This window comes from Condylura cristata, unplaced genomic scaffold, assembly GCF_000260355.1.
Source record: "Condylura cristata isolate star-nosed mole 26May11 unplaced genomic scaffold, ConCri1.0 scaffold00005, whole genome shotgun sequence".
Taxonomy (NCBI): Eukaryota; Metazoa; Chordata; class Mammalia; order Eulipotyphla; family Talpidae; genus Condylura; species Condylura cristata.
The window spans coordinates 31,764,255-31,790,107 of record NW_004567106.1 but is presented as its reverse complement, the minus strand read 5'-3'; the positions used below and the strand labels follow the sequence as shown (position 1 = coordinate 31,790,107).

General features: G+C 38.3%; 1 protein-coding gene across 1 annotated transcript in view; it reads right to left on the bottom strand.

Moving 5' to 3' along the window:
- Positions 1-25,853, bottom strand: part of BBS9 (Bardet-Biedl syndrome 9) — a 332,179-nt gene that overhangs the window by 71,763 nt on the left and 234,563 nt on the right. The window contains exon 20 of the mRNA XM_004677146.2: positions 5,642-5,824. Coding sequence (XP_004677203.1) covers positions 5,642-5,824 — 183 coding nt within the window. The remainder of the gene's footprint in view (positions 1-5,641; positions 5,825-25,853) is intronic.

The window sequence follows — 25,853 nt, the reverse complement described above, 5'->3', positions numbered from 1 at the left end:
ATGAATATGAAACTAATTATTTCATGTTTATCTTGTTGGCTAAGATCATGGGAATTACCAAAATATTTACTTTCTGCACTATGTTCCCATAGACAGTTATAATTATGATGATACTTTAACGGTCATAAAGGCAGGCTTGATACTGACACCAGACTTCCTTCTTTTGTTTGCCTTTTAAGAAGAGGTCATTAATAATAGTAATGATTAGCCATCTCAACCATCACTCAATCCAGACAGGAGGCACAATGGCCCTTACATCAAATCTGACCTGTGACGTAGAAGTCCTTAAGCATTGTGAGTGAGACTTGATAAGTCCCTCCACACAATAGGATTTCCTATTATAAACATCTGTTTTCTCACATGAACCATGTTGAACATGTTAAAAATAAGTTTCTCTTTCCCTATCAGTTTGTAAGAGGAATAATCAATCAAAAAGTATGGCTGAAGGTCCAAATTTCCTTCCCCTGCTGATGAAACATTTCCATCTTAATTTTCCCAGGAGATTTTAAAGTTTAATACCAGGGAAGGTAACAATCAAACCCTTAAAAGCCCAGTACAGCATTTCTTTTTCAAATCCTAGAGAAACTCTACGAAAGATATGAAAGTCTTTTGAAGGAAACAAAGTCAAGCAAATGCAGTGCAATGTGTTAATTTGTTTTCAGTGCTAGTTGTGTATATACTCAGGTCCCAAACCAGAGCACTGCCGCCCTTTTCATTGGAGATCCCTTGAGTCAGGTGGAAGGCAAATAAATGAACATTAGAAATAAAGTCTAAGATAGTCATTTAGAAATAGCAACACTGTTTTTGCTTGTTCTCCTGCAATTTGCTGGACTTTCTATTAAGGAATCTTAACCACCTAAGATGTTAAAAGGAAAATGAGAAGCAGATGTGTACAGAGGTCAGGAAGGGAAAAGAGGGTTTGCCCACCTACCAGCTCTAAGTTACCTAGTTTACCTAGTTACTTGGCTACCTAGTTTATTGTATTTCAAAGGATTCTGAGACTGCCCTGCAAGCTCACTGGGAAAGATTTCCTGAGTTACAATGTTTACGAAGATCCTATAAGCAGAAGAAGCTCTAGTGCCTGTCTTTAGTAGATGAATTCACTTCCCCCAAAGGTTCTTCACTTACATGTGGAGTATAAAGAGAACAAACAAAGGGTCAGACAAAAACAAACTTCAAAACCAACCCTTGAAAGTTGACCATTCATCTGAGGCAGCCAGGGCAGGAGGCACTGAGGGGTGTATAGGGGATGTGTGGGGGAAGAACACATGGAACTATGTTGGAGGACTATGAGTACTTGAGTGGTGGGAGAGCTATGTTGACCATACTTATGGAGAGAAATCCCATACTGTCAAAATAGTACAAGGATGTAAAATGGTGGTTTTTTATTAAAATTAATAATAATAATAAAAGGTTATACTTCAAAACTACACTCAGCAGTTCATCTGCGTCAACAAGTAGCTCTTATAAAAAAAGTTTCTTGTTCCTCAGAGAACATCCAGTTATGGTATTTGGACCCTGGTGGCCCCAGACTACTGGAAATAAGGGATGCTAAAACAAAAACCATGGCCTAACTGAAAGTCAGTCTGCACTTTTCTTAACTTGTTAAAATGTGCTGATTGTGTTAACCCAAATGACAAAACTTTGTCTCTTAATGACGGATACAGCCCGTCATTTTACAAGGGTAAAAATGATCTCTATCCATACTGTCCAATGCGGTAGCAACTCAACACATGCAGTTATTGAGCAACAGAAATACAGCCAGTGAGACTGAAATTTTAATTCTATTTAACGTTATATACATTTCAATATAAGTAGCTAGATATGAAATTGGCTACCATCTTAGACGATTTTAACATATTTGTTTGTTTTCTTTATATCCCATAGATGAGTATTACCATGGGATGACATTTTTAATGTACATAATTTTTCATTAGCAATAATAAATTCTAAATACTTTTGCTTTGTGACTCAGATGCCCTTAAAGAAAATATTACAGAGTTGACTATAGCATTTAGCCTGCCTTTTGACACATGCCATCTAAATAACAATACACCAAACCATGACACACTGCTTGAAACATAAATAAAGTAGCACTTTCTTATACCTCTCAACACTTGTGTGGATATCTAACCTTGAGCTGAGAGGACTTCTTCTGAAAATATTGTCCACATGTCTAAAGATCTCCCCCTCACACATGTACTCTGCCATCCACCCTCAACCAAACTGTCTAAATTACATTCAGATTTTTGTGGTATCATAATAACTTCAATATGGGATATATTTTCAACTTTCTGGTCAGAGACTCCTTTCTTCCCTGCCTCACCCTCCTTCCAAGTTATTTCAGGTTTGCATATTTCACTTTCACATCTCAGTGGGATACCCATCACATAACATTTATTTGTGAGGTCTAAAGGCATAATGTGAGGGATTGTGAACTAGCATGTCAAAACCACATACTGCATGCATACGTCTTAAAGAATGAAAAAGGATTCCTTTTTTCTCAAGATATATAAGCTGTCTCAACAGTATAAATCCAAAATGAATACCACAACCTAATTAAAGACGAAGAGCATAACAAGCAGTATTAAAATGTCTTTTTTGATTCATTCTTCTCCAAGTTATGTTTTTATCAAATGTCCTGTCTCGTTAATGACTTCAATAGACATAATAAGTATACACACCTTCTAATCTCACCAAATTCAGAGAGAGCAGGAAGAATTCTCCTCTCTGTGTTTTGGGAGATATGACAACAGCGAATGCAGAAGGTAGGGTAGAAGGGGGTTTTGAGATGTTAAATCCATTCACCTGCCCACAGGGATGAACATATTTATCTATTCCCAGCAAAATGAGTTGTTTTAAGAAGAGCTGGAGTTAGAAATACCATAATCCCTTTTGGGACTCAATGCCTACACTTGCGAAGCTTTATTTCGAGGAAATTCTCCCTTTTGGTCTTGGGCTTCGGGAACCCCTTCAGGAAAATGTGAGTTGTTCAGTCTGCATAGGCCCTTTGTTCATGGGGATCCCATGCTTGGTTTAGTCTTTTGTTGCCATCTTGAAATTCTTATAATTTTAGTTTGAACTTGTATTTTGTAAATTAAATATGAGACAACGAAGCATGTAAGTGAGCAGGGAAAATGCATCCTCCTTCCTGTCTGTCTCATTCACGCTACCATGAGCTCAGAAGGTCCGTGGCCCCACAGTGAGTGGGAGTTCAGGAGAAGGAAGTTATGTGACTTCTAGATTGACTCAGCAGGGGGCACTAGAGTCCAAAGAGGCACTCCCTTTGAATCACAACTTGTTTTGAGGGAAGGATAGATTCAAAGAAACATGATTGATTAAGGAAGTTCATGATAACCTTTCTATCTCCTGTTATTTCCCCATATTATCCACCACTTATGCTAAAAAGATAACCAGAAAAAAGGAAAGATAGAGGGGCATAGGGCTTCATTTCCTTTCAGCTCTTACTCATCAGTTAGCTGAGGGTAAAGAGCGTTAGATGTGTGCATATTAGGACGTGAAATAAAGAAGGTTAAGTTTTGTACAGGAACTCCACCGTTCCATAAGGGTAAAATATGTATATATGTATGAACTATGAAATACAAATTGTATAATTTTATTAATCCACATATGAATTTAATATTATTATATTTGTATTAAAAATGGCACTACAAATTTAAAATATTCATGGTAAAATCCAGGCTAAAATTTTTTAATTTTAATTTTTCAGTGTTTAGAACATAAAATAGCAAATAAACATGATGAAAGAGAAAATGCAGGAAGTAAAACATAGTACCTATTTTAATAGTGTTAAAGCACTTTTTCTTACATTTTTAAATAAGGGATTTGTATTTTTATTGTGCAATGGGTGCTGTAAAGTATATAGTTAGCCCTATCCTACTCCCTCACGTTCTAGATTATATCAACTGCATCTGTTCACCAAGTCACCTCTTGTTAGCTTTCACACTTCCCTCCTTTCATTCACCCAACAAATATTGACTCCATTTTGGCCAGGCACTGTGCCAGGCCCTAAGAATGTAAGAATGAGTAAGATATATTTCCTGACCTCAATTGTAGTCTAGGAAGCAGATAAATAACCATGAAAAAGCAATAATATCTACCTTGCATGACTTTAGGCTTTAATTAACTTACATAAAATATATAAACTACTTTTAATAATGACTCAAAACAGTCAGCATACTATTTAACTATCTTATTTAACTCTTACTGCAGCTTATTGGATGGGTCCAGTGATGGAAGCAAAAAGTGAAACACCCATGTCTTTTTGACTACTAGATCTGAACTCCTACGTGATAGTACCACTTATTAATGTAACCTTAGCCATTGTAGTCTTCATTTTCTGTTAACATGTCCCAATTTCTAGTTTCTCAAAGGCCAATTTTATCTGTAACTTTCTATCTAAAAAAATATGCACTGCAAATCTCTTGCTTCCATATGAATATTTTATCTAGGCTGATAAATAGTATTTTGTTTAGGGTGTAGGATAGAGCTTAATCTTTTTTTAATCTGATATTCCTTTGACTGAACTGTTGAAAATTAGACTCAACTGACAAAGCTTGTGATTTTCAAATCATATTCATAACTCTGTTCACTAAAATACAGTATACCAGTTAAATACCTGTGCCTCAGTAATAGTCAGACCTCTCAGTTCAAATCTTGCCTCTACAGACAACTAATTTCATAAAGGTACTTAACTCTCAAAGACTATGTTTCCCCACATATAAAATGGGAATGAAAACAGTAATTTAATTATCTTAAAGGGCCATGATTACAATTAAATGATGTCATACTAGCAAAATACTTAAAATAGCTCCTGGTACCTAGTAAGTACTCAAAAATGTTAGTTTTAGTACTATTATTTTTAGTACCATGTTCTCATATCTATGTCTAAAAATGAATTTGAAATCACTTTTTTCTTGAAACGATTTCCTTCAGCATTAAAAATGAATTTGTTTCCAAGATACTTCTTTATAAATAAATTTTGCAAAAAGTTCCCCAACATAACACCTGCTGTTCATATAGACTGCTATAATTCAAGGGATCTGAGATATCTTTACATGAATAATCCTTCACTGACAGTCCCACACACCAAGGCTCATTTTGCCCCATTTGTTCTGAAAATGGCCTGTTCAGAGGCCAAAGAATTTAAAAAGTATATATAAAGGACAATAGACAACAATGAAAAAATATTCCTGTCATTTATCTCAGTTCTCTCTAACCCTTGAAGTCACATTTAAATTTAAGAACACTAAGCAAATTAAAGTGGTCAAACTGTTTTCTCTGGCAGAAAAGGAAAGGATTAGCTAATCTGAAGGTTTATTGCCATCACTTAGGCAGTCAAATGATTGCTTCCCTGGCTTCTAAGTGATTGAAGAGCACATAAAAAATAGACTGAATACCACATAAAAATGGACTATATAACTATTCTTAAAATAAGTCTTGAAAAAAAAAAGGCCTTTATTTGACATTTTTATAATGGCTTAAAGAAAAGGAAAACAGGATTTTGGGGAAAAGCCTTCATTTGATACCTTAGCAAACATGATAGCCATGTGATATCTTCCTAAAACCACAATCCTTTCAATAATGCTGTCTGTTACCACTCAGACTTGTGGGTCCTTACCAGTTCTTGAGTGTCCTGCTGCAGTGGCAGAAATGTTGCTTCCAGAATAGCAATTTGGTCGGCACTAAGCTTCTGCCACAAACCGATCAGCAGAATCACCAAATGGGTGGCACTTTTCAGTCTGGTGAATGACTGGAACAGATTGTCTTGGTTTTCCTCTACTGCATCTGCTAGAGCGATTACCTGCAGAAGTTACAAACTTTAGTTAGGGATATTTTCACAATTCTGGAGCTCTCAATAAATTACATTTAGCACACTCTTGTTTTTCTTTAAAATAACTTGATGAACTTGTCTTCCACAAATACAAGTTATGTTGAATAATAAGAGTTATCATTCAACTGTTCACTTCTTTCTTCCTTTTTTTTTTAAAGACTTATTTATTTATTCGTACAGAACTGGGGTACAGGCCAGAGATGTGGAGGGTGAGAGGATTCACCAGAGACAGACAGAGTGGGGAGCAGAACAGGCAGATCGACGAAGTTCACTGCTGAGGGGAGCAGCAGGCGGGTCAGGAGAGATCTGCCACACCATGTGGTCACCTCCCCGGCAGGCAGGCGGGGATCAAACTCATGCGGAAGTGGCTTAAGCTTCTCTGTGCTGTGCTTTAACCGGCTTCGCCACCAGGGAGGGCCAGATTTGCTAACTTTAAAAAAAAAAATAGACAAAGTATATAGCCAGGGGATTCAAATATCCTCAAAATCAACCTCGTGAGAAATCGTTCAGTGTCTACTTCATGATCGATTAACCTAAAATTATATGGCACTGTAACTTCTAATACAGTTATTAATTACTAGACACTGAAATGAATCAGTTAAAAATTCTTTACAAGTCATTGTATTTACTTTGCATTCTAAAAGTAACAATTTCATTACACCCTCTTCAGAAAATAATTGTCTTCCTCTGATTACTATTCTTACTATTCTTACATGGTGCTGGGGTGTCCAGTATTTTATATCCAAAAGGGAACCAGCCTCCCAATCACCAACCATGACAGCCAGACTACTCCCAGTCTCCAGTCACCTATCATGGGAGTCCAGCCTTCAGCCACCAGCTAGGTTAACAAAAACTGGCCACTCCCAGTCTCCAGGTGAGTCAAGGGAGCCAGGATACAACAGCCTCGTTCCGCAAGCTCCATCCACTAGGTGAATGAGTGAGAACGAGGCAGCTCCCAACTTCTAGCTGCCAGTGGCAAGAGCTAGGCCCTTCTAGGCACCAGCTACCAACTGCTGAAGCCCAGCCTCTATCCCCTAGATCTATAAGTGAAAGCCAGGAAGCTCCTCATCATTAATTGTGAGAGTTCAGCCAGCAGTGCAAGAGCCAGACTCCTCTCGACCTCCAGTTTCTAACTGCAGAATCCTGGCCTCCAACTGGAAGAATACTGCCACTTCCAGATCTAGCCACAGCTACCAGCTGTGGCAGTCCAGCTGCAAGCCAGGAGGACCAGCAGCAGGGCCAAGGCTCCACTAGCTCTAGCTCATGGAGCAGTGAACCAGAGACACACAGGTCTGAGAGACAGGAGAGAGCGCAACTAGCCTTTGGATAGCAGAAACCAGTACAGACTTCAACAGGTTCAACAATGAAAAATTTTATACTATAATGAATAGAGATGGGTAGAGAAAGGAACCTAGGAGTTGTGAGCTGGAGCAAAGGAAACTGGTAGCAGAGTTGTTAGCCGAGCCAGGGAACTAGGAAAGGAGATGCACTGATTAAATGCTGAAAGGAGGAAATAATCTTATGAGGGAGCTAGGGTGTCCACACAGGCTGGGTCCATAATACAGCTAACATCGGAACAAATATTCTGATCTACTTCCTCTTCCCACCTCTGGTTTAGTTGTTTATTTTGCCAGGTGTACTGAAAACACAGGGAATGCTAACTCTAATCTCAAACCCCAGAGAGAAGGATATCAGGGGTACCTTAAACTCTAATTCATTTATGCTAATATCTGGATCCATTGAATTCCCTCCCAGTAACTATAAAATAGATACCAGTATAAACAAAGCTAGGAAAGGCCAAAATAAAAATCAAACAAATCCACAGTACCAGCTGTGAGAACAGTAAAATAGTTTAACTCCTTCAGCAAATGCTGAAAATATAAAAACATTAATAAACTAGGAAGACACCAGAGAGCAAAATGAGCAGACAGGAAAAGAAACACATAACATAACACATAGAAATGAAAGACCTCAAGAGAACATACTATCACAAGGTAAGAATAATTCTCCAGAATCCAAACACAAAAAGATGGAAGACTAAAGTCCTATCCAACAGAGCAGAACTGTTATAATAAACTCAAGGGAGAGAAGAAAACTTAGAAAAGCAAGTCAAGAGAATTCAGCAAAGTTAATCAAAGAAATACAACAAATTAATAAGCTGAAAAATAAAATCGAACAGAAGAAATTGAAGAAAATAAAAGAAACTCAGGAGATAAAGAGCACAACAAATGAGACCAAAAACTCAAGAGAAGGATATGGGAATGAAGTAGATCAAATGAGGGCTGAATCAATGACCTTAAGGATGCAATAATGTATTATGAATCCAGGGGTTAGAAGACAGAGAAATGCGATGTTTAAAAAGAGAAACAGGACCCTCCCTGGTGGCGCAAAGGGTTAGGATGCAGCACTGCAGGCTGGCCCCAGCTGCTTCAGTTCGAGTTCTATTCTCCGCCCTGGAGTTGACCCAAATGGCACGCAGACCTCTCCTGTCTCGCCCGTTGCTCCCCTCAGCACTGTACTTCATCAATCTGCCTATTCTGCTCCCCACTCTGTCTCTGGTGAAGCCTGTACCTCTGGCTTGTACCCAGTTCTGTATGAATAAAGGAATCTTTAAAAAGAGAGAGAGAATATTACTCAGCAACCAAAAAAGAGAGACACATATCTTTTGCAGCAACTTGGATGGAGCTGGAAAAGAAAAGAGAGAGAGAGAGACAAATCGAGAAGTACCAGCACTGTTAAGAAAGCCAACATAAGAATGAGTATCACAGAATGGGAAGAGAGATAAAGGGGAACACAGCCTGTTCAATTAAGTAATTGAGGAAAAATTTCCCTCACCTCAGGAAGGAATTAAATATGCAAATCCATGAAGCTAAGAGAACAACTGGTTACCTAACTGTAAAAAGAACTATACCAAGACACATGGTATACTAAAACTAGCAAGAGTTCAAAAAAAGAAAAATATTGCCTGGCTATGGAGAAAAAGCAGACAACCTATAGTGATAACCTCATCAGACTTACATCTGACTACTCTGAGGAAACCCTAAACTCAAGAATTAAAAAATGACATTTAAAATAGTTAGAGATAAAAAATTGCAGCTAAGAATGGTTCAAAAACCATCCTACAGGCAAACAGAGTACAAAGAAAAGCAGGGACGATGATACTTGGCTTGTATCAGATTTTAAAAAAGTTCCACCTAAGGAAGATAACTAGAGAAAGGAATGGGGATTACATGATTAAAGGAACAGTACATCAGGAAGATATAACACTCATCAATAGATAAGCATTAAAAGAGGGAGCACCAAAATGTATGACAACATTAATAAACCTAAAAAAGAACATTAATAAAACTAAAACAGAACATTGGCTGCAACCCCATAATAGGCGGAGAACGGCAGTATCGTGCTGCCAGAATTCACGCTGTATTTCAATGTCATGATATTCCAAACAGTATGGGACTGGATTAAAAATAGACGCATAGACCATGAACTAGAACTGAGAGTGCAGATAAACCAACATGGGTGTGATCCGTTAATCTATGCAAAGAAACCAAGAGCACACAAGGGGGAAAGGAAAGTCTCTTCAATAAATGGTGCTGGGAAAACTGGTCAGCCATATGCAGAACAAAATGAAACTGGATCACTCTCTCCTACCACACATAAAAATTAACACAAAATGCATTAAAAAACCTGGGTGAAGACCAGAATCCATTAAATACATAGAAGAAAACAGAGGCAAAACATTCCATAGCATATGACTTCAGAGACATCTCTGGGGACTCAACTCCAACAGTAAGGAAAATAAAAGCAAAAGTAAACAAGTGGAACATCAAACTAAAATGCTTGGGCACACAGAAACTATGATTAAAACAAGGACACCCTATTGAATGGTAGAAAATATTCACCCATCCTACATCTGACAAGGGGCTAATACCCAAAATCTATGAAGAACTTGTACAACTCAATATAAAGAGAATAAAGAACCCAACTGAAAAATGGACAGAGGAGCTAAATAGACACTTATCCAAAAAAGACATACAAGGCACCTGAGAATATGTTCAACATCGCTTATCATCAGGGAAATGTAGATCCAAACCACAGTGAGATGCCATCTCATTCCTATGAAAATGACCCAAGTCCAAGACCAAAAACAACAAATGTTGGCAACGGTTGTTGGGAGCGTAGACTAGCCCAACCCCTGTGGAAAATAGCATAGAGGTTTCTCAAAATATTAAAAAGGGATCCACTACAGGGTCCATCAATTTCACTCACTGGCATTTATTTAAAGAATGAAAATCTGTTTCAAAGGGATATATGCAGTTCTACACAGCGCAGCACTTATAAAAGTTAAGTTATGGAAATTACTTAAGTGCCCAATAACCGATGATTAAATTAAGAAGATGTGGCACATGACACATCTTAAGATGTGGCCCTCCCTGGTGGCGCAGCGGGTTAAAGCACAGCACTAAGAAGCTTAAGCCACTTCCGCATGAGTTCGATCCCTGCCTGCCCCGGAGGTGATCACATGGCACGGCAGACCTCTCCTGGCCTGCCCGCTGCTCCCCTCAGCAGTGTACTTCGTTGATCTGCCTGTTCTGCTCCCCACTGTGTCTCTGGTGAAGCCTCTCACCGCCCCTGCACCGCTGGCCTGTACCCCAGTTCTGTATGAATAAATAAATAAATCTTAAAAAAAAAATAAGATGAACTCCTGACATTCTGTGACACAGATGGAACTGAGATAGATTATGCTTGGTGAAATATGCAGTTGGAGAACGATAAATATCAGATATTTCACTCATGTGGAATATTGAGTAACACAACAAAGGAACTGTCCAAACTAAACCAAAAAAAAAAGTCTAGAAAAGACAGAATTGAGGCCACCAGAGAGCAGGTGGAATGAGAACAAAAGGGGTAAAGGGCCCAAAGTCTTCTGGAAAAGGGAGATGGGCCCCTGGGGTAGGGGGGAGGATGTGTGATACCTGCCTCAGGAAGTCAGAACCTATTCCTCTGAATTGTATATAGTGCTGTAAAGTAATATTACCTCAAAAACAAAAAGAAGAAAAGACGGGAGAAAGAGGAAGGGAGGGAGGGAGAGAGAGAGAAAAAAAAGAAAGGAAGAAAAAAAGGCAAATAAATGAATATTATATCCAAAAAGTAGAAAATATTCATACACAGACCCAGTTAACTAATGTATTTTTTTATATGTAGAACTCTACATATTTTACATCAAGTGCAGTCCCCATACAATTTCCACCAAGTCACCGCGCACCATCACCTTAGTCCCTTATGCTTTCCCCACCCTCGTTTTATACTCTTCCCCTGCCCTTAATGTCATTTTTGACATAAATTTCAGGCAATAGCCCCCAGGGACCTGCAAGAAAAAAAATTGTTCAGGGTGTGTTAGCTTTATAATGCCAAATCTACTTAGGATAAAATTGGCAGGAGTGAGAATTGGCTTTTTTTTTTTTCACCCTCTTGAACAATCTTGTGGAAAAAAGAACTAAAGCAACAATTGGATGGAACGTCCAAGAGTTCCCAATGATGTTTCATTTTATTTTAATGTCTTGGTGAATTTTGTGCTCATTAAAAGTAATGAACTGACTGGACCAGAGGCCCAAGGCGTCTGACAGCCCCCTGAACAGGAATAGCAGAGCCAGAGCAACGTGAGCTCCTTGCTCCAAGTCCTCACCAGCCTGAGGGAATAGCGCCTGAGTTTCAGGAGTCTAGTTAGTGCATATGAGCCACTTGTGATATTTCATGGCTTATTGACACTGGCCCAGAGGACTTATTAAAACATCATCATTCAGACATGTAGTTTACAGTTGTGTTGTGTGGTCTCCCAAATCCCACATGGGGAGGAAGGTTGTAAGGGGACAGGACAGGTCTTAGAGGGTCTGGGAGACACTGGAAAAGAGATGTAGGTTAGGGAAATACAAAGCAACTAAAGGACTTGCCAGACAGACCAGGGCTCTCAGCCACTTTGTTGAGGACTTGTGGGAATTATAGAAGGAAATCACAACTCACATGCAGCACTCCAGGGAGTAAACAGTCAGCATTACAATACAGTGTGCCTAGCTCTGTGCTACTTACCAATTCTGTTCAAAGGAAGTATATGGTATCTTATAGCCCCTGAGGAGCTCATAATTTGTTGGACAGGAAACACACATATACAACCAACTAATGGGAGAAACATTACTGTAATAAAGCCCTAATTATTCAGAACAGAAAGTGTGAAAGAAATTAGCAAAGGGACATATGATTACAGGCCAAAGTTAATATCCCTGGGGACTCTTTTACACAAACGAGGCTTGGAAGTCATCCCTTCTTGGTATAAGAAGTCCCCTCAAAAAGACCGAGAAGCCACGTTCCTAAAACAGAACACCTAGAATCATCCGTCTCCGCCACCTTCACCATGATTATAACTGACTCTGTTAAAATCGAAGTTTAAATTCTTATTCTTCCTGTGACTGGGACCAATTAAGTCTCTTTATAGATGCCATTGCATTATGACAATAATATGTCAAATCTATACAAAGATCAAGATCATAAAGAGCTACTGAGTGCCAGGGATGTGCAAGAATTAGTAGGAAGCACCATAGACAATTCCATAGTGACAATCTAATCTCTTTTATCCAAGAATTTGTGGTGGAAAAAGGAAAATGGATCCAAGAGGTAAATGATGGCCCTCTAAAATAAAAAGACCCTCTAAAATAAAAAGAGGATGTCATCAACATAATTGTGTTAACAGTTCTCTCCCAATTAACTGAGTATGGTCTGCATGCTAAGCATTCTTCTCTAGGGCAGGCAGCTATGAGTGCCTTCAGTCCTCACACTGTCACTGTGATTTAATTGGCATACTCTCTAGTTTTTTGGTTGAGACTGAAAAGGCTCAGCAGATATATGAAATTTGACTGGTACTGAACACAGGACATGCAAACTGTGTCAGTGCTTAGAAGTTATCTGTGCTTGGCTTAATGCCTTGATGTCTCTGACTTGAAATTCTCAATTTTATTCTTGAACTTGTATTTACAAATACATTCAATAGTATAACAGAACATACACATGAGAAGAGTAAACACGCTATTAATTCATAGAGTTAACTGTTGTCATATTTGCATTTCAAACTGGCATGGCACATTATAAAGATTAAAGGTAAAATTCCTGATAGCAACTTAAAAGTTGGACTTTTCCCTACCTGGAATGGCTTAAGTAAAAAATAAAAAACACCATCAGAAGGTGTGAAAGAGAGGCCACTGAAGAAAGGAAAGAGTTTTATATTTTAGTAGCTGTTTTTAATAGCACTTTCTTCCTGCCTTTTAATAAGGGCCCCACATTTTCATTTTGCACTGGGACCTGCGAATTAAATAGCCAGTTTGATCATCACTAATAAACAAGAAACCAGGACCGAAAGAGTGGAGTCTCCCCCTCAAGTGTCTACTCTACATGAGGTTTTAGCACCTTCTCTAGATATATTCAGAGAGGGACCTGCCCGCTGCTCGGTGTAAAGGCCTTGAGGAGGGAAGGCGGAAGAACCAGCAGTGGCTCAGCCAGCCCTGACCAGCCCAGGAGAAAGAAGCAATTGTTCCACTCCCAGGAATTTTGTGAGCCAGCTATTAAAAACAACCATTACTAAAAATTAAATTACATAAACTTAAAATTAAATAAATCACATCTGAAACAAAAGGAATTCTCAAAACTCATTACTTCCTAATCACTTCATGATTATCTGGGCCCTTGAAGTTACTCATGCTTCCAATGGCAGGATGTTGACAGCACTCTGCTACTGCCATTTTTCCCCCAACTTTATTCAGTGGCCTCCTGTTGGTAGCATGATATCAGCCCTGGTGGAAGTACTGTCAATAAGGAAATTAGCAAATGGTAAAAATCCCACCCACCCCATTCCTCCACAGAGCATCAGCTATTAAATATAGACCAGCACACCACCAAGAAGAGGTACCTGAAATTTGTCCTCAAGAACTGATATTGGCTACGGAGACTCTGCTAGTGAAGGAAAGAATTTGAGCAAATAAATACACTAAAGAAGAAAAGTAGGGACTAATTGTTATACTATAGCCTGGGAACAATACTCGACGACACAAAAACAAGTGATCTGAGCAACTGTTGTAAAGGAACAAGAATGTCAAGGTGAAAGCAGGCACTGAGGCTTTAGGTATTGGGGCGCCACAGAGTATTCTGTGTGGGCGTTACCTAGGAAGGCTGCGTTCTGAGCAGTTATGGGATCACAGTAAACATGTGAAGCATTTGCTGGGACTTAGTGAGGCTTTCATGCACGTTCCTCACTATCAAGGGAAAATTCTTACTAAGTGTAACAGCATGTCAGTTCATGGACCCACCCAACTTGCTAAACACAGCTGCGGTGGAAGAATGACTTCTCAGTGAGACAGCAGCCCAAGCCACAGGATCTTTCCTGAGCAAGACCCAAAATACATCAATCCAGAAGCATCGTTTCTCTATGTTTCTGTCTCACTGGATAGGTTTCTGTGCCATTGTGGAAAGAGTCTGCTATCCCCAAACAGTCACAGAAATTGGAAAGAAGTGGGACAAACAATTCCTTATGTAAATTACCCCCAAGGAAAATCTTCCTGACCTACTGGCCAGCATGAAATACTAAACAGATCTCCATGTTCTCAATTTAGTTTTACACGTAACAGCCAAGTTTACTTTGTTCTCCATGAGAGCCAAATGAATTTAGCAGAATTAGCATAGTAGAAAGAACTGGATAAACTATACCCTTCAAGACTTAGCTCTGTCTAACCAGGACCTAGAGGATCTCACAGTTCACCTGGAATGGAGAAATAAAGCCAACCAGCTGCTACGACATAAATTTGAAGAAGAGTGATTTTTCAGTGCTCATCACTGACACTGCAAGATGTGTGTTCCCTGGTGTTCTACAGAACTTCAGAAAGGGAGAGGTTTAGGAAACAATAAATGCTAATGAGTTCAAGCACAATGTGTTGATGGCCTTTGTTTTGCTTTTTCAAATTGAAGGTTTCCAAATAAAATGGAGACCCCCAAAGGACATCTCTGTCCAACTGCCCTATCAGCTGATGCCAAAGTAATGAGGCAGAGCCAGGGAGCTGCTTGCAGGAAAACGCTCAACTCATAAAGTGAGTGTGAAATTAATCCCAAATACTTCCAGCTGCCAAGATAGGCTCTAAAATTGGTTACAGGAAAGCAGCAGCAGCAGCAACAGCAGAGTAGACATGAATCATACTATGTGAACACGGACATGTCCAAGTTCTTCACCTACACTTTACCATCAAGTCTGCCTCCAGATCTCATGTGTGGCACCCAGACTCCCACTGCATGGCTGTTTACTGTCATTTACTGAGCCTCCACTGTGGGCCAAGTACTGTGCTACTGCTACTATACACAGATTAACATTTCGTCCTCATGACCAAGATAGGAAAATCTGAATATCTTCAGAAATAGGGATTTTTGATCCCTTGATCCCCACTCCTGAGAAGGAACCAGAAGCGTTGACCACTGCTTATGGCCACAGATTAGGATGGAGAAAGGTCAGGACTGTAATCCTGTCTTCTCACTCCCCATTGCACTGTATACAAATATAGACAGCTGGCCTCATAAACTAATTCAGTGTATTTTTATCTTGAAAATCACACAGTGATACTGAGGGAAATTTTTACTAATATAGACATCATAGGCATAAGTATTTAAGTTTTCCCATTGTGGGGGGCTTTTTTTTTTTAAAGATTTATTTATTTATTCACATCTCTGGGGTACAGGCCAGATATGTGGAGGGTGAGAGGATTCACCAGAAACAGAGTGGGGAGCAGAACAGGCAGATTGACGAAGTACACTGCTGTGGGGGGGCAGCGGGCCGGCAGGAGAGGTCTGCCTCGCCATGTGGATCTCCTCCGGGGCAGGCAGGGATCGAACTCATGCGGAAGTGGCTTAAGCTTCTTAGTGCAGTGCTTTAACCCGCTGCGCCACCAGGGAGGGCCTGTGGGGGCTTTTTAATAGTAAGTCAACTCAAGTTATAAGTTCTGTCTAAAGTTACACTACAAAGGAAATTAGTCATAATTTGTAAAGGACGGGATGAGTTTTTTCCTCTTAAAAAAAGGGAATTTTACTATGTTCCACATAGCTCAAAATTTAGAAAACAACTATTTTTCTAAATCTGTTCCCTTCATAAAGCTACTCTGCAAAAAAAAAAAGTCTATTTTTAGTAAGTCTCAGATTATAATATCTTAGTGGTCTGGGCCAGTTGATGTTCTGAAATAACAAGTGTCAACATTAACTGAGGCACTGTGCTAACCTCTTATGGGGATTATCTCATCTCATTCTCAAACAATTTCATTCCCAAAAATAATTCTATGAAGTAAATACTATGAGGTAGATATTCATTTTAAAAATAAGGAAACAGAATTATAGGAAGGGTCCAGAAGTACTGGTAAGCAGCAATGCCAGAATTCATACCAAAGCAATCTGACTTGAAACATCACCAAATAACACTGCCTGCATTAATTTTCTGCCTGCACATCAACTTCATCATCGGCAATATGTGGAACAAATTCCATCAAAAACTTCCCAGTGGGAGTTTCGGATTTGCTGAACTTCCAATACCCTACAAGAATTAAAATAGTTTTATTTTAATAAAAGTTCAACATGGGCGAAGGAGTTAAGAAAATGGAGTTCCAATGATATGGATGAGTTTAAGATATTCTGACATTAGGGCAGAATGTCCTGTTCTAGAACAGGCAATGGCCTGTCGTGCCAAAAACTTTTAAACTACTTGGGGTGATCTGATGTTTAGAATGACCTTTGCCACTTCTTCCCCTCTATTCATGCACACATAGACTTCTCAGCTAATGCTTGTTGATTTGGAGCTTGTAATATTTCCTTTGACTAACTTGTAAGATTATGACAATTACATGAGAGAGGTAAGAAAATGGATAATACCAAGTGTTGACAACAATATGAAGAAATCAGAATCCTCATACATTGTAGGTTGGGATTTAATATGGTACAGTTACTTTTTAAAAGTTTGGCAATTGATCTAAAAGTTAAAAATTGAATTGCCATATGATACAACAATTATATTTCTAAACATGTGTCTAAGACAAATGAAAATACATGTTTACTCAAAAAACATTTTCATATATGTATATAGTAGCATTATTTATAATGGACCCAAAGTAGAAACAGCTCAAATGTCCATCAGCTGATAAATGATAAATGTGGCATATTCATATAGTGGAATATTATATAGACATAAATAAGAAATGGAGTGCTTATACATGCTATTATGTGAATGGAACTTAAAAACAGTATGCTAAGTAAAAGAAGCTAGACACAAAGTCCTGCATACATTGTACTACTCCATTTAAATAAAATAAAAACCCTAAATATGATGATTTCTTATATGAACAAAATTTTTACAAAGTAAACTATAGGAGGCAGAGGAAAAAAACAAAATAAAACTCACACACAGTCCAGAAAACTCCAATGTAAAAGAGCAACTGCTAAATCCCTAATGTGCTTTTGTTTTTCCAGTACTAGGTGCACAATGTGTATCCCATAAATGTTGGCTGAGTTGATTAACTTCAAAAATCAAACCACCTAAAATTCCAACACAACTAGGAGCCATACTAAACTGCCTCTTAAATCCTAAACACACTCGATCAGGAACTGTCAGGTTCCCAATTTGAATGGAACCCAAGTGATGTCGCATGGAAACAGGAGACCTACCTCAATATATCTGTCATCTACTTTAAAAAAAATTCTCTCCACTTCACCTTTAGCCACAGCTGCCTAACACCAGACTACAGACAGCTCTAATGACTCCTGAAATGAATTTAGTCTTCACACGGCAGCCCTCTGGTTAGAAAGATGTATTTTCAGCCTAGGAGAGATTTGGAAGCAAGCAAGAGCATACTTCCTACTCAACAATATTATTTGTGATGGTATTTGCTCCAACATGGCAAAGGCCTTGGAATAAGAAAGAAGAAAAGCTTACCAGTTATAAGCTTTTACTTTATTTTAAAAGATCCAATTTTTGTATCCAAAAGAAGTGTTCTTTTATTTTAAAAATAATGAAAAGAGAAAGAACATAAAGATGATTTAAATGCCAAACATACAAGAAGCATTTCACTATCTATATGCTAAACCTTTAGCTAGATGAAAGAGAAACCCTGCTTTTTTCCTTTGCAGACACAAGATCTAATTCTTAGTTACTTTTGCTGTTATTTTATATAAATAGGGTGAGGGGACTGGTTTATATTCTATTGTACCTCACATGGTACTGAAACCCAAGATTCCCCAATAACATGCACTTAGCTTACATTCCTAAATCAAACCTTAGACTAGAATACATCTTTAACCACAGTACCATTGTGGGTAGCTATTAAAACAAGAAAAGTATACCCATTCCGTAAGAAACTTCAGTCACAAAGTTATTTGTCTTCATAAAAAGAAAGCTGCTAGCTAGCTAAGCCACCTATGCTTTGAAACACCAACCTCTGATTGTTGTGACTCTTAGAAGTCATGATGGTTTTTCCAGTTTAGGACTGATTTTCCTTGACATCAATCTACACTTGCCAAATACCTTGAGAATTCATATTAAACTGATTTTAGAACAATTATTCCTAAGAAATGCCTTTATACTATATATTGTATAACCTTCCCCCTCCCTCTTTTTAATGATGTACTCAAAAGGATATAAAAGGTAGGCAGTGGCGGGCTATAGACTTTGGCTAGGCCTTTTCAAATATATACCATGGATATATAAAAATGTTAAATGAGAAAGACAATAAGCCATTTACAAGTGACATACAAAGTTTGCTATTTCTGCAAAGTTTGCTCACCAAAGAGACATGTAATTTAATCAGCTGAAAGGAAACTAAAGCTCCATTGCTTTGCTAGTATAATACTAAAAATAAGGCTGATTCCAAACCAGATTACTATTTTACCAACCCCCAAGTTGACCAAATTTTTACCCCTTTCCATAAAATTATCTACCTATAGCCAAGTGAAAACCAATTTAAAAAATAATAATTAATAAAATCAAGTTGTAAAAAGAAGAAAGAATGTTCTCTGGACCATGGTTACTCATTGAACAGATCGCTGTTAAGTCTGGAATCTATGGTTGGCAATGTCAGAGCTCATTTTACAAACCCTGTAGAATGCCACAGTTATCACTGTCCAAAAACAACATCTACAAGGTCTGACTGAATCATTTCTAAGTTTAGAATGTTTCAGGCCACATTCCTACATGCAGACTTCTCAGTAATTATACAACCACCCACACAGACTTGAGTGCCATCTCCAATGAAGGGAAATGATGGATAGATGGGATAGCTGGTGGGTGTTCTAAGAACATTCCTTCAACTAAGACAGTGAATGTTAAGATATATCATCATTACATGTGATCAGTCAAGGCACACTGATCAACTATCCAAAAAGACAAAAGGAGAAACTGAAAAAACTAGAGCCCCAACCACATTATGATGCTATTGATCATTGCCTATATTGTAGAGTTGCAGAGATGAATGTAGCATTTTTACATTTCTGTGAATCTTCTTTTTAAAATCTGGTTATTCAGTATACCTGTGTTTTGGGGGGGGGGTGTTTTTGTTTGTTTTTAGATAAAACAGATTTATACCACTACTACCTGGTTGTTTTCAGTAAGCATGTCACCAGGCCTTTATGGATCAGGTGACAGCAAATAAGACAAAAGACAGTCAGTGGAGTTTTCTGGTTTCATATGGTCAAAAGTAGGGTAGAATGTGGTAATTCTACAATCACAGGCTGCTGGGAATATTTGGAAATGACCATGCTAAAGATATGTTGTCCTTGATTTCCACTGTGATGTAAACTCCACCAAACCAGTGACTGATTTGTTGTTTGCTGTAGTATCCCATAATTTCTGGCTTACAGCAGGCTGTCAATCACTTATGTTATATTGTTGAAGTAAATTTAAAAATCAAGACCACAAGAGTGTCCATTAGTGTGGTAACTTATGAGGAGCAATACTTGGATATTGGAAGTTCATCCCCCATATTCCAGGCAAAGAATAGCCTAAATGTTTAGGCTACAGTATTTGTCATAATGCTAAAATTACCTAATGAATGTTAGAAGTGGGCTTGATTGATGAGACAAGCAGATTGATAATCAGCAAAACAAGTGTTAAATGTAGATTCATTTGCAAAGTTAATGGATTTCAAGATATGTGAATTGGTAGAATATTTTAAAACCCATATTCTTTCTTTGCATGAGCAGAGTATGACAATCCAGGACCACTAAAGAACTAGGGTCCAAGGCCTTTAGGGCCTAAATAATCCCAAGTTTCCCTTTGGGATAGATGATTTTAGCTATCTGCTATTCATTGTGAGAATAAATGGATCCTGATTTGGATTACTGCCCTGTCTTAAGTGAACTTTTCTGAAAGGTGTAAGTCCTGCATCTAAACAAGAAAGAGTTGGGCTTTTACTGCAGCCTACAGTAGAGACTGTATGACTTATTTCATGCTTACAAATATTTAATAAATTTATTCAAATGTAACAAAATTTGATATGAGATTTATTTGCATTATAAGCAAGAAGAAAGGCTATTCAGGGGAGGGGAAGGTAATGTGGTCAAAATAGGAGAGGGAAGAGCATAAGGCATGAGGAAGACAGAGCACAGGTGCCATGGTGGTGGGATAACTATAGGGACTACATCTAAAGGGTGAAATCAAGTACTGTCCAAAAATTACCAATAGAAGAAAATAAATACATCCTTAAAAAAAAAAGGATTGTTGTGGCCCTTCCGGGTGGTGCAATGGGTAAGGACTCAGCACTGCAAACTGGCCATAGCTGTTTCAGTGTGAGTTCGATCCCCACCCCGGCTGTGATCCACATGGCATGGCAGAACTCTCCTAGATGCCCGCTGCTCACCTCAGCAGCGTACTTCGTCGATCTGCCTGCTCTGCTCCCCACTCTGTCTCTGGTGAAGCCTCTCACCACCCTGCACACTGGCTTTTACCCCAGTTCTATATGCATAAATAAATAAATCTTTAAAAAAAAAAAAAGAAAGAAAGTCCAGAAAACAAACAAAAAAAGGGGGGGGGTTGTGACAAAGTTGCTCATCCTCACCCACCTCAAGCTTTTTGATGGCTATCATTACACTTGAAAAGAATTTCAGAACTGTCCACTATCATAATGGTAAAGATAGCATACAACGACAAGTTTGTGCTTAATGAGGTGCATACATGAAATTTAAGAGCAGCCTGTAAAAGCTAAGAGTCTAACAGGAAAACAAAAATATTAATAATAGTAATAATAAAGTAATTGTGTGTTCACAATGATAGGCACAGTCTCTATGTCTAATTTCAACAGCTCTCTACATAATTAATATTATTGACTCAGCAAACAAGGTTCAGAAAGGTTAAATTAACTTGTTCAAAATCACACAATACAGCCTCATTTCAACCAAGTCTGTGTAAAACCTCACAAGTTCAAGCATTTCCCAACACACCACACATCTCTTTAGATACATACACAATGTATGTATCTTTAGATGCATACATAACATAGACACATACATACGTATCTATGTTATAAAACAAATGACTATTGTTTTGAGATAATAAGAGAAAAATCTATGCACAAATCCTTCTCAACTAACCTGACACTCTTGGCAGGAGAGACCCATAGACTCCTTTGTTCTTTTTATTTTAAAAACTAAATTCGTATTTGAATATTTAAATAACTTTGGTTGAGGAAAGCATTCCTGAGTTCTGAAAATTACTCTTTGTTATCTTCCATTTGTATTCCTGTTGCCTACCTGACGCTATAATAATTTGAGCTTGTAGCTCTTCCAATAGCCATAAATTTTCAAACATAAAACAACTACAATAGATATGTAAAAGCAGAGATCATTCACCTCACAAATGATTAAAGCCATATCTGACTCTGATCCTATTTCATCCCTTACTGTGATTTGACCCTAAGAAAGCTCTTAACCGTTTAAGTTTCAGGTTTTGCCTCTATAAAATAAAGACACTTACTGTGGAGACTGAAAGAAATAAACTGTTGGCTTACTATTACTACTAGAAGTTTGTCACTTCTCCAAAGAGGAAATGCAGATGACCAGCAAGTATATGAAAAAGTGTTCAATATCACTTGTAATCAGGGAGATGCAAATTAAAACCACAATGAGATACCACCTCACCCCAGTGAGAATGGCACATTTTAAAACAACTAGCCACAACAAATGTTGGCGAGGATGTGGAGAAAAAGGAACTCTCCTGCACTGCTGGTGGAAATGCAAACTAGTACAACCACTATGGAAAGCTGTATGGAGGTTTCTCAAACTGCTAAACGTGGAGCTTCCATATGACCCAACAATCACACTCTTAGGTATCTACCCAAAAGACACAAAAACACTGATTCAAAATGACACCTGCACCCCTATGTTTGTTGCTGCTTTATTTACAACTGGAAAGACATGGAATCCAAATGCCCAAAAGTAGATGACTGGATTAAAAAGATGTGGTACAGGCCCTCCCTGGTGGCACAGCGGGTTAAAGAACAGCACTGAGAATCTAAAGCCGCTTCCGCATGAGTTTGATTCCCGCCTGCCCTGGAGGTGACCACATGGTGTGGCAGACCTCTCCTGACCCGCCCGCTGCTCCCCTCAGCAGTGTACTTCGTCGATCTGCCTGTTCTGCTCCCCACTCTGTCTCTGGTGAAGCCTCTCACCGCCCCTGAGCCTCTGGTCTGTACCGCAGTTCTGTATGCACAAATAAATAAATCTTTTTTAAAAAAAGATATTCCATATACACAATGGAATATCACTCAGCAATCAAAAAAGACAAAATCATGCCTTTTGCAGCAACATGGGTGGAGCTGAAAGGGATCATGCTTAGTGAAATAAGCCAGAAAGAAAAAGAAAATTACCAATGTTTTCACTCATAGCAGGAACATAAAGAACCGGTGGTGGGGGTGGGGGAGCAACTGTAATAAAGAAAAATTAATAAACAACAAACAACTATATATCAGACAGTTTTATGGGGCTGAAGTGAAGAATGGGTCAAAAATGGGGTGAGGGGAAGTAAACAGGACTATGGTGATGGCACAAGGGTGAACTGGTGGTGGGAACCAGGGGTTACAACTGAGATGGAAAAAGGCACAAAATGAGATAAAAGTGAATTAATAAAAAAAAGACATGTGTCTCAAAAGTAGAGCTAGTATCTAGCATGTCAGTTGTGAGACTCAGCAAAGGGCATTTCTGTAACACATTGTGTTTGTTCAGTGATACCCCCATCTATCCCAAAGACACACATTTTTTTTTTTTAAAGATTTATTTATTTGTACATATACAGAACTGGGGTACAGGCCAGAGGCTGAGGGGTGGCGAGAGGCTTCACCAGAGACAGAGCGGGGAGCAGAACAGGCAGATGGAGGAAGCACACTGCTGAGGGGAGCAGCGGGCGGGTCAGGAGAGGTCTGCCGCGCCATGTGGTCACCTCCGGGGCAGGCAAGAATCGAACTCATGCGGAAGCAGCTTTAGATTCTTAGTGCTGTGCTTCAACCCGCTGCGCCACCAGGGAGGGCCAAGACACACATTTTAATGGTTTTCAAATCAGTATGTGTCTTATCATCTCTGTATTCATTTAACATGCTATTTTTACTTTTTATCTTCAAAAGGGATCAAATAAATAGTGAACTTCAAATTAATAACTTGGAATCCATTAAATTTACTTTTGCTTGGAATTACACTTCCCAATGCCAGAGTGTTCATACAGTTTCCAAAAGATAATTGTTCTAAGATCACTCCTTGGTTTCTGGGGCACCATCTCTTATTATCACAGTTTCCCTCCTCCTTTTCAAACGGGACATACTATAGTATGAGTTCTTTCACATGGTGTCCACAATGAAAGTGCACTCTAGCTACAGAGCTGGACCATAGTGAAACAAAGGCCTAGAAGTTCCAAGAGGCCATCATACCATCTAAGAGACCCAAACATACCATCAGATACAAAGCCAGGCCCATCCAGATACAAAGACCATGCTCCTTCACTGAACAACTTCTGCAGAACTACAGTTCCCTGAAGTTAGAAGACTCACTTCAAACTTTTTTTCTATCTTTCAAAATATAATTCTGCTCTTTTTATTATTTCAATAATAAAAAAAAAAAAAAAACCTCTGCTATTTTTCTTTTTCTTTCTGGCCTATTTCACTACGTGTGATCCCTTCTAGCTCTATCCATGTTGCTGCAAAAGGCATGAGTTTATGATTTCACTCATAGCAGGAACATAAAGGATCAGGGGAAAAAGTAATTGTAATAAAGTAAAAATGAAAATCAGTGAACAGCTATAAACCAGAGACATTCTATGGGGCTGGCGAGGGGAATAGGATCAAAACTGGGATGGGAAGGGTACATGGGACTATGGTGATGGCACACAGGTGAAGTGGTCAGGGGAAGTCCATGGGAACTACAAACAAGATGAAAAAATGTACAAAATGAAGAATGATGTAAATAAAATACACATATATTTAAAAAATTTTTAAAACCCTTGCAAACTGAGGTTATATAGTATATTTCTTGTAAATAGAAACTAAGATTTATTTACCTTAATATAAAATAAAATATTTTTATTCAATCTACTCAGAAAACATCAACTGAACACCCACTGGAAGTTAGTGCTAGACTGACCTAAATGGAAGAAGAAATGTAACTCAGTGAAGGACTGAAACGGGTGGGGAGGTGAGGATATTTAAGGTCAATAATAATTTTGAGATAGTGACTCACTTAACAATTACAAAAATAACTTTTCAAAATTATTTTCAAAATGATCTTGAACCAAATAACTAGCCAAAAGGTAGTAGACATCTATGTACATTTCTGATACCGACTAAAAGTAAATAAAAGGGAGAGGAATCCATAATGATTTCAATCCTGCTACTAATATTATAATTTGAAGTTTCTGTGATAAAACACAAACAAAAACATGCGGAAAACTTTTTTTGCCTAAACAAGAATGAACATAAAGGGGGGAAAAATCCACAATCTCAAGCAGGTAAATGTAGTAGATAGATATTAAAATGAGGTCCTGCAAATATAATTTTATTTCTGCTTCCCATATTTGTAAAAAAGACTTGTATGTCTTTTTTCTGTCTTATTGCACTGGCTAGGACTTTCAGTATTATGCTGAAGAGCAGTGGATATCCTTGTCTTGTTCCTGATCTTAAAGGAAAGGCTTTCATAAGTGAATGGAAAACTCTAAAAGCTCCATAGAAAAACTAATCAAAATAATCAACCAGTTTAGTTAGGTAGCAAGATATAAAATCAACATAAAAAAATGTCAGTAGACTTTCTATGCAAAAACAACCAATCAGAAGAAGTGGACATTTAAAAAAAAATCCTCTTTACAATTGAAAAAAAATCAAATACCTGGGAATAAGCCTCACAAAAGTAAAAGACCTATACAAAGAAAATTATAAAACACTGCTAAAAGAAACATAAGAAGATACAAAGAAATGGAAAGCCATGCCCTGCTTATGCATCAGAAGAATTAACATCATTAAAATGGCTATTCTACCAAAAGCGATATACAGATATAATGTTATTCCAATAAAAATCTCAATGACATTCTTCAAAGAAATAGAACAAATATTGATACGATTTATATGGAACCACAAAAAACCTTGAATGGTGAAAACTCTCCTAAGACAAAAGAGAATGGAGGCATCACACCCCGACTTTAAGCTATACTACAAAGCCATAATAATCAAAAGTGCATGGTGCTGGAACAAAAATAGACAAACAGACCAGTGAGTTTGAATAGAAAACCCAGATATAAACCCACAGGTTAATGGGCAGCTAATCTTTGATAAAGGAGCAAAGAATATGCAATGGAACAAAGAAAGTTTGTTCAACAAATGGTGCTGGGAAAATTGGGCTGCTATGTGCAAAAAATGAAGCTAGAGGGAAGTGCACGGGATTGTGGTGATAGCACATGGGTGACTTGGTGATG